Source organism: Procambarus clarkii, chromosome 25 (assembly GCF_040958095.1).
Source record: "Procambarus clarkii isolate CNS0578487 chromosome 25, FALCON_Pclarkii_2.0, whole genome shotgun sequence".
Taxonomy (NCBI): domain Eukaryota; kingdom Metazoa; phylum Arthropoda; class Malacostraca; order Decapoda; family Cambaridae; genus Procambarus; species Procambarus clarkii.
In genome coordinates this window covers 11,505,452-11,515,725 of record NC_091174.1, presented here as the reverse complement: position 1 = coordinate 11,515,725, position 10,274 = coordinate 11,505,452, and the positions used below count along the sequence as shown (strand labels likewise).

General features: G+C 50.8%; 2 protein-coding genes across 2 annotated transcripts in view; one reads left to right on the top strand and one right to left on the bottom strand.

Annotated features, from left to right (window-relative positions):
- Positions 1-3,198: 3,198 nt before the first annotated feature.
- Positions 3,199-10,274, bottom strand: part of LOC138368367 (uncharacterized) — a 28,785-nt gene continuing 21,709 nt past the window's right edge. The window contains exon 4 of the mRNA XM_069330896.1: positions 3,199-6,597. Within this exon, the coding sequence (XP_069186997.1) occupies positions 3,199-6,597 (3,399 nt within the window). The remainder of the gene's footprint in view (positions 6,598-10,274) is intronic.
- The window catches only part of rdgA (retinal degeneration A), a 699,236-nt gene continuing 696,015 nt past the window's right edge, over positions 7,054-10,274 (top strand). Inside the window, exon 1 of the mRNA XM_069331304.1 lies at positions 7,054-7,697. The gene's annotated coding sequence lies outside the window, so the exon portion shown is untranslated. The remainder of the gene's footprint in view (positions 7,698-10,274) is intronic.

Sequence of the window (10,274 nt, the reverse complement as noted above, 5' to 3'; positions counted from 1 at the left end):
TTTCTTTTACGATTCTTAACCGTCACACTTCGTTTTTTTCTTCTTTATTACGTTTTCTATCCGTACTTCCTCAATTCATCCTTTCTCGTCTCATCCTTTCTTCTATACATTCCTTCCTTTATTAGTCTTTATTTTCGTTCAGTCATTATAGTTATATTTCTTACTTCTTTTATGTTGAATTGTTTTTCAGTTTGTATTGTTCAGTTGTATCACTGTCTACTGTTCTGTTCTCATTTACTGTCTCATTTACCGTAATGTAAATGCTTTATCTGAAATCTAGTTGTTTGATCTTTCAGTGTGTGTGTGTGTGTGTGTGTGTGTGTGTGTGTGTGTGTGTGTGTGTGTGTGTGTGTGTGTGTGTGTGTGTGTGTACTCACCTATTTGTGCTTGCGGGGATTGAGCTTTGGCTCTTTGGTCCCGCCTCTCAACTGTCAATCAACTGGTGTACAGGTTCCTGAGCCTACTGGGCTCCATATCTGTGTGTGTGTGTGTGTGTGTGTGTGTGTGTGTGTGTGTGTGTGTGTGTGTGTGTGTGTGTGTGTGAGAGAAAATCCACGTAAAAATTGGTTTAGGTATCACAAATAGAGGAGTGGGTCTCCGACAAGTTGAGAGACGTACGCTCCAAGACCTGCTTTATAGAGTTCAATAAAAACTGCGACATATATTAAACCCGTGCGAACCATCGTCTAGTGGGAGCCAATGCTCGCTACTCATTCCCACTGCAACTAACTCAAAGACCCGCAGCCCCCACCAATTAGTAACACCGATGCACTCTCCTACTGGATATTTTCTGGTGATCAATTGTACATTAGCGAGCAAGTCGCCAAATAAAACGCAACATGGATAAATGAACAAATCCACAAGGGCCGTGACAAGGATTCGAACCTGCGTCCAAGAGCATCCCAGACGCTGCCTTAATCGACTGAGCTAATCGACTATGTTTATTTGATGCATCACGCAATTGTGATTTCTGTGTGTAGCTGCATGGATAGACCCTAGACTGATTGCCAGTGTGGGCTTATATCTATCACTGCAGGTTTGTGTGGCATTACCTCATGCACAACAGGCGTTTAAATTTTGCCCCGAGGGGAGAGTTTATTGGGCAGCGCCACTCATCTTGTGAGTGGACACACCGCCATAGTGACAGTATTGGGCAGCGCCACTCATCTTGTGAGTGGACACACCGCCATAGTGACAGTATTGGGCAGCGCCACTCATCCTGTGAGTGGACACACCGCCATAGTGACAGTATTGGGCAGCGCCACTCATCCTGTGAGTGGACACACCGCCATAGCAGCATGTACAACACTCCCCAATAGGAAGAAAACCCGCTAGGTTGTTCATCCTGTCACTTGTACCCAGACACAGCTGGGACTTGCTTAACTGTCTCAAGTGAACAGCTCCTCAAGCGTTGTAATGAGAGGAAACGCTCCCCCATGGCTATCGTCGCGAGGTTACCTTACCTTGAGGTTACCTTGAGGTGCTTCCGGAGCTTAGCGTCCCCGCGGCCCGGTCGTCGACCAGGCCTCCTAGGTCGACGGTTCGGTTCGGTCAAATGACCAGGTTCGGTCATTTGTTGTACGGTGAACGAGAAGGCATGTCCATTAACATAAAATGATTAGAACAGTATAAAATAAATTTTATTAGGTTAATATAAAATGATTAGCACAGTATAAAATAAATTATATTAGGCTGGTTATCCGCAGCATTTTATTCGCCTTTAATTACATGTTTTTGCAACTGATTAAACATATTTTATGAATTATGATAAATGATTAACTCAAAAAAAGCCATACGGGTACATTAATGCGATGGTGTTTAAATCTTGTGTTTTAATCGTAATGAAAGAAATATTAATTACAATTATAGAATTGCTGAACTTTAATTCTAACATTGTATCTTAGGCACCTCTACTCCTCACTGGGTCTATTCTAGATTTTCTATCATAACTTTCGCTCCAGTATGTTGTTATTATACTATTAAAATACCTGGAAGGAAAAATAATACTGCTAATCATACCAGTATTATACTGCTAATCATACCAGTATTATACTGCTAATCGTACCAGTATTATACTGCTAATCATACCAGTATTATACTGCTAATCATACCAGTATTTTACTGCTAATCATACCAGTATTATACTGCTAATCATACCAGTATTATACTGCTAATCATACCAGTATTATAATGCTTATCATACCAGTATTATGATGGCTACTATGAGCAAACAAGTGTAGGGAAATAATAGCAAACAATTAATAATAGTCTGTAGAGTGGTGGAGACAGAACGCAGGGAAATTGACGGATATGTGATGGTGCATAGTTCTATTTCCATCCTGCTTAACCTCTTATCCTACCTTCCTTCTCCTTATGTGGGTCTGCGGGCCGCTCCAAGCAACAGCCTGGTGGACCAAACTCTCACAAGTCAAGCCTGGCCTCGGGCCGGGCTTGGGGAGTAGAAGAACTCCCAGAACTTCATCAAGCAGGTTTCAAGCAGGTTTCTGCTGCTCCCTCCTGCTCCCTCCTGCTCCTCCTGCTCCCTCCTGCTACTTTCTTACTTCTGCATCCTTCCTTTCTTCCTTCCTGCTACTACTTTCGCTCTTTCTCAAAAGTTGTACAAGTCAGTTGAATCTCTTAATGTTCACGGAGGATTTGGCGCCAGCAGCCATCCATTTCCTAGAACCCCTAGATAAATGTCAAATGTTATCACTGAAGGTGATAACTATCTAGATAAATGCCAAGTGTAAACATTGACAGTGATCATAACTGGTCTTGGAGACATCCGGACTACTGCTGATTAATAAGTGGTGTTCTGGCCAAAAAAAAAGTTGATTTCAGTCGGTCATTTCTGACGTCTCGGTCACTTCGTGAATTTGGCGGGAAGGTATTGTGATGGGACTTTTGCATGGGAGTAGTTATAAATTGGGACAAATTTGTCTTGAGGCGTGTGGCAACCTGCCAGGGGAGACTTGTGGGTGTGCTGGCATTGTGTGTGTGTGTGTGTGTGTGTGTGTGTGTGTGTGTGTGTGTGTGTGTGTGTGTGTGTGTCACAGACATGGAGAGCAGGAGCAAAGAAGGTGGGAGGAGAGAGAGAGAGAAAGAGAGAGAGAGAGACCTGGAGAGATTATGCATATAAACAAAAGTTGGTAGCTAAACCTAGCCATATAAACAGGACGTGTATCTTTGTAAACATTGTTACTTCACTGGTGGGTGACTGTGACTGGTCCCTCGGGTGGGTGACGGTGACTGGTCCCTCGGGTGGGTGACGGTGACTGGTCCCTCGGGTGGGTGACGGTGGCTGGTCCCTCGGGTGGGTGACGGTGGCTGGTCCCTCGGGTGGGTGACGGTGACTGGTCCCTCGGGTGGGTGACGGTGACTGGCCCCTCGGGTGGGTGACGGTGACTGGTCCCTCGGGTGGGTGACGGTGGCTGGTCCCTCGGGTGGGTGACGGTGACTGGTCCCCGGGTGGGTGACGGTGACTGGTCTCTCGGGTGGGTGACGGTGACTGGTCCCTCGGGTGGGTGACGGTGACTGGTCCCTCGGGTGGGTGACGGTGACTGGTCCCTCGGGTGGCTGACGGTGGCTGGTCCCTCGGGTGGGTGACGGTGACTGGTCCCTCGGGTGGCTGACGGTGGCTGGTCCCTCGGGTGGGTGACGGTGGCTGGTCCTCGGGTGGGTGACGGTGGCTGGTCCTCGGGTGGGTGACGGTGACTGGTCCCTCGGGTGGGTGACTGTGACTGGTCCCCGGGTGGGTGACGGTGGCTGGTCCTCGGGTGGGTGACGGTGACTGGTCCCTCGGGTGGGTGACTGTGACTGGTCCCTCGGGTGGGTGACGGTGACTGGTCCCTCGGGTGGGTGACGGTGACTGGTCCCTCGGGTGGGTGACGGTGACTGGTCCCTCGGGTGGGTGACGGTGGCTGGTCCCTCGGGTGGGTGACGGTGACTGGTCCCTCGGGTGGGTGACGGTGGCTGGTCCTCGGGTGGGTGACGGTGACTGGTCCCTCGGGTGGGTGACGGTGACTGGTCCCTCGGGTGGGTGACGGTGACTGGTCCCTCCGGTGGGTGACGGTGGCTGGTCCCTCGGGTGGGTGACGGTGACTGGTCCCTCGGGTGGGTGACGGTGACTGGTCCCTCGGGTGGGTGACGGTGACTGGTCCCTCGGGTGGGTGACGGTGGCTGGTCCCTCGGGTGGGTGACGGTGACTGGTCCCTCGGGTGGGTGACGGTGACTGGTCCCTCGGGTGGGTGACGGTGACTGGTCCCTCGGGTGGCTGACGGTGACTGGTCCCTCGGGTGGGTGACGGTGACTGGTCCCTCGGGTGGGTGACGGTGACTGGTCCCTCGGGTGGGTGACGGTGACTGGTCCCTCGGGTGGGTGACGGTGACTGGTCCCTCGGGTGGGTGACGGTGACTGGTCCCTCGGGTGGGTGACGGTGACTGGTCCCTCGGGTGGGTGACGGTGGCTGGTCCCTCGGGTGGGTGACGGTGGCTGGTCCTCGGGTGGGTGACGGTGGCTGGTCCTCGGGTGGGTGACGGTGACTGGTCCTCGGGTGGGTGACGGTGGCTGGTCCTCGGGTGGGTGACGGTGGCTGGTCCTCGGGTGGGTGACGGTGACTGGTCCCTCGGGTGGGTGACGGTGACTGGTCCCTCGGGTGGGTGACGGTGACTGGTCCCTCCGGTGGGTGACGGTGGCTGGTCCCTCGGGTGGGTGACGGTGACTGGTCCCTCGGGTGGGTGACGGTGACTGGTCCCTCGGGTGGGTGACGGTGACTGGTCCCTCGGGTGGGTGACGGTGACTGGTCCCTCGGGTGGCTGACGGTGACTGGTCCCTCGGGTGGGTGACGGTGACTGGTCCCTCGGGTGGGTGACGGTGACTGGTCCCCGGGTGGCTGACGGTGACTGGTCCCTCGGGTGGGTGACGGTGACTGGTCCCTCGGGTGGGTGACGGTGACTGGTCCCTCGGGTGGGTGACGGTGGCTGGTCCCTCGGGTGGGTGACGGTGACTGGTCCCTCGGGTGGGTGACTGTGACTGGTCCCTCGGGTGGGTGACGGTGACTGGTCCCTCGGGTGGGTGACTGTGACTGGTCCCTCGGGTGGGTGACGGTGGCTGGTCCTCGGGTGGGTGACGGTGGCTGGTCCCTCGGGTGGGTGACTGTGACTGGTCCCCGGGTGGGTGACGGTGACTGGTCCCTCGGGTGGGTGACGGTGGCTGGTCCCTCGGGTGGGTGACGGTGGCTGGTCCTCGGGTGGGTGACGGTGGCTGGTCCTCGGGTGGGTGACTGTGACTGGTCCCTCGGGTGGGTGACGGTGACTGGTCCCTCGGGTGGGTGACGGTGGCTGGTCCCTCGGGTGGGTGACGGTGGCTGGTCCTCGGGTGGGTGACGGTGGCTGGTCCTCGGGTGGGTGACTGTGACTGGTCCCTCGGGTGGGTGACGGTGACTGGTCCCCGGGTGGGTGACGGTGACTGGTCCCTCGGGTGGGTGACGGTGGCTGGTCCTCGGGTGGGTGACGGTGACTGGTCCCTCGGGTGGGTGACGGTGACTGGTCCCTCGGGTGGCTGACGGTGACTGGTCCCTCGGGTGGGTGACGGTGACTGGTCCCTCGGGTGGGTGACGGTGACTGGTCCCCGGGTGGCTGACGGTGACTGGTCCCTCGGGTGGGTGACGGTGACTGGTCCCTCGGGTGGGTGACGGTGACTGGTCCCCGGGTGGCTGACGGTGACTGGTCCCCGGGTGGGTGACGGTGACTGGCCCCCGGGTGGGTGACGGTGGCTGGTCCTCGGGTGGGTGACTTTGACTGGTCCCCGGGTGGGTGACGGTGGCTGGTCCTCGGGTGGCTGACGGTGGCTGGTCCTCGGGTGGGTGACGGTGACTGGTCCCTCGGGTGGGTGACGGTGACTGGTCCCCGGGTGGCTGACGGTGACTGGTCCCTCGGGTGGGTGACGGTGACTGGTCCCTCGGGTGGGTGACGGTGACTGGTCCCCGGGTGGCTGACGGTGACTGGTCCCTCGGGTGGGTGACGGTGACTGGTCCCTCGGGTGGGTGACGGTGGCTGGTCCTCGGGTGGGTGACGGTGACTGGTCCCTCGGGTGGGTGACGGTGACTGGTCCCTCGGGTGGGTGACGGTGACTGGTCCCCGGGTGAGTGACGGTGGCTGGTCCCTCGGGTGGGTGACGGGGGCTGGTCCCCGGGTGGGTGACGGTGACTGGTCCCCGGGTGGGTGACGGTGACTGGTCTCTCGGGTGGGTGACGGTGACTGGCCCCTCGGGTGGGTGACGGTGGCTGGTCCCCGGGTGGGTGACGGTGACTGGTCCCCGGGTGGGTGACGGTGACTGGTCTCTCGGGTGGGTGACGGTGACTGGCCCCTCGGGTGGGTGACGGTGACTGGTCCCTCGGGTGGGTGACGGTGACTGGCCCCTCGGGTGGGTGACGGTGACTGGTCCCTCGGGTGGGTGACGGTGACTGGCCCCTCGGGTGGGTGACGGTGACTGGTCCCTCGGGTGGGTGACGGTGGCTGGTCCTCGGGTGGGTGACGGTGACTGGTCCCCGGGTGGCTGACGGTAACTGGCCCCCGAGTGGGTGATGGTGGGGTAGCACTATAAGATGCTACAGTGCTACAGTGACGAGATCTCTAAGATGCTACATTGTCTTCCCGGCTTGGTGCATTCTTTTGAGGAATTAATTGGTCGAGATCTAACGGCAGCGGCAGTGATACAGTAACAACAGAACCAGCAACAGAAACAGCAACAGTAGAATATATTAGAAGCCGCATTTCCAGCACTACAAGGATTAGCAGAGAGGAACAACAAGGAGGAAGAAAACCCAGTAGTAGAAGTGCAGTCATCGGGAGGATAAAACCCTTCGTGCGAACTGCACGTAGCATCAAGAAGTAGTAGAAGCAGGACAGCAGGAGCAGCAGGAGCAGCAGGAGCAGCAGGAGCAGCAGGAGGAGAGTGGCGACATCAGCAGGAGGGGAGGGGTTTGAAGTAGGAGGAATGAGCGGTGGGCGGTATAGTGAGGATGATGGTGGAGGTGACGTTCAGCGGCTGCCGCCAGTGCGGCTGGCGACTCGGCCCGGGTAAGACGTGTCGGGTGTGTAGGTCTCGGTGACGTGCCCAGCTTCACGTGGACGGCCGCCGCCCCCCCTCTCACACGCCGGCCAAGGCTACACGCTACTTTGCCTTCACATATAACACTTGGTGCCGTCTCTGGCCATCCACTTGTCTCTCAGGTGGGGGCTATACCACCCGTGCTGGCCCCTTAGCTACCACTCAGGGTGCTGTCCTAGTCAAACTAGTTACCGGCGCATCCCTTCTCTTGACCAGAAGAAATATAAGCGTTAATCGCATAATTTTCACCCGTAAATTATCAGTACGATATTGGAATTAGTGAACAAATATTACGCTGAAATTAAGTTTGCATAAAAGAAAATAAGAGCATAATAAAGAAGACAATTAGCGGCACTTAAACGCGTTATCACATCACAAAAGTGTTAATAATTTCAAGGGTCTTCTCACTGAGCGAAGACCTCTAACCCTCGGTGTGTAATTTCCAGAAAATCACAGATAATTCGAGATAATAGAAAGCGAAAGAAAGCGGAATCAGTGCAAAGAATGGTTGTTAATAGTGGTGTGGGTGAGGATATTCTTAAGGTGGAAGAAGTAAGGATCCTTCAGTAAGGGGGAGGGCCATACAGGTAAGGTTTTTGGCAGTGTGGGACCTGTGGCATCCTAGCCTTATTTATTTTTATTATTTCTGTTACTATATCTAATGTGGATTCACAGAGGTTAAGATCATTGGGAGTTCTATTTTTCCAAGCATTTTAAATTTTGCGTCAAGAGTAACTTAAAATAAATGTAACGCAAATCCAGTTTCAGATGTTATTATTTTTTTATTAATTTTGTTTGAGATGCAGATAAGTTACAACTCATATTATAGTTTTATTTGTTGCTAATGTCATATTTAACCAAACAATTATTACTCATGTATTTTAGTAATCATAATTTTATTTCAGGAATAGAAGTATATTGATATTTAACTAAATGAAAGTCACAAAATTTTTAATGAATTTGTTTAACTTCTTTCTCAATACATTACATTTTAAATTAGTTTAAAAACAAATATAACATTACAGTAAATGTGTTAGTTTAATTATAAAACTCAATTTAAGCTAAAAAAAATATTAGATTAATTTTTCCTAAAAAAAATTGCAAATTTTTACACATGCCATAATTTACACACATGTCGCTATGACCATAAATAATATTAATTTAATAAGGATTTCTGTGTAATAATCTTAATTATACTCCTGTTGTGAAGCTGCTGCTGTTGCTGCTGCTGCTGCTGCTGCTGTTGATATTAACGCTGCTTTGTGTTAAGTTGGTGTTGCTTTACCAGTTGTGTTAAGTGGATAGGTTCCGGGTTAACATGGGGGGTTACTGCGGGCTCACCATAGCCCATGCTGCTTGGAACTTTGTGTTCCGGGTGGCGAATCTTAGACAACAAATAACATAGGGGTTATAATAAGGATGGCAGTCTCACATGCTTGTGTACTTGGGGGTGGGGGGGGGGGGGAATTTAGCGGTGCTCAGGGTGATGTCGGGAATAAGATCCAAGCGGAATGTATTTTTCCAAGTGTATATTTTCCAAGTGTGTTGTATTTTTATGCCTCATTTATTTTAATATGGCATTAACTTGTGATTGTATTATGTTGTATTCGTGTTTATCTTCCTTCAGCGCCACAGCTTAAATTTTACGGACAAATGCTAGAACGGAATTGACAGATTCCTCTTGTCTTCTAATAGTGATGCTATTAACTGTTTAAAAACTGCTGACAGAAAACATGGAAACAAACATTGAGATCGTTACATTGATATGTTTGTGCCGCGTTTATTGGCACCTGTGTGTGCCAATAAACAAGCTTCTTCGTTGATAAAAACTATCTAATCACATGGTCTAGGCGACACAGCGAAGACCTCTCTTCCAGCTGGTCTGACGGAGAGAGAATGATATTGTATTCATTAGACCAGGGGTTCTTACCCCAGGGATAGGGTATGTATACCCAAGGGTATGTATACCGAGGGGTAAGGGGTTTGGTTCTACGAGGCCCAAACGGTAAGGGTATGAGGCTATTTCTACATTTTTAAGAAAGCGCTCTTAAATTATCATTAATTATCATCGTTAACAACTTGTATTTAAGCTGCTGTTCTGTTCCTAATTATCCATGTGTAAGGTAAAACTAAGCTATTGACATCTTTTGAAATTATATTGGTACCTAATAGTTCTGGTGGTGGTGATTTCGACAGCCTAGTGAAGGGAAGGGTGGAAGGGGGATTATAGGATCTGTAATAGCAAAATTATCTTTTTTTTCATCTTCAAAATTATCAAATTATCTTCAAAATTATCAAAATTTATGGCGCTATCTGTAATAGCACCAAAAATTCTACTGTGGTTTGTCCACTATTTCTTCATTGACATAAACCATAATTTTGCTACTTGAAATTAAGCTGTGCAATTATCTTGCTTAAGGAACGGATGATTGGATTAAGATGTTGCTTAATACGAGGAGGTTATAGAATAATAGTAGTGATCAGGTTACCGTTATTATTTAGTACCTAGTGTCGTTACCATCTAGTTGCCGTTACCCGTACCAACGGCCAGAGATTAACAGAGATTAACAGAGATTAACTTACCGTACTGTTGACATTCTAGATAACAAGAAGATTGACCCGGATAATTCAAATCCAGGGTTTATTTTAAATATAATTTTAGTGAAGATAGCCGTCCTGGCAAGTCGGAGATATTCGTAGGCTTGAAGGCAGATAGCATTTTAGCTGTTATCAACTTAGATGTTAAGATGTCAACATTGCAAAAAGAAACTTGTTAAATTTAAGCTTGTTAGGACTTGTTAAGCTGTGTGTGATGAATGGAAAATTTGTGCCTGTTTTGTGTTTTTAAGTCCGTTCAGCAGCTTTTAAAGAAATCAGTTTGTGGTGTAAGTCGATGTCCCGATTAAGATCGCATAACAGCGTAACGTGGACATCGGGTCGGGGGATAGCTAGATATCGGGTCGGGGGAAGGCTGGATATCAAGCTGAGGGAGTAGACATTGGGACCCGGCAAGTGGATATCGGAGCCTGTAATAGCATGATCAAGTTAGGTGGATATCGGTACATATCAGATGGATATCGGGTCAGATATCCATCTGATGATGTAAGGGCACGAACTTGTAAGTCGTACCCTAGAGTACGAACTCACGAAACGCCGCCCTTACG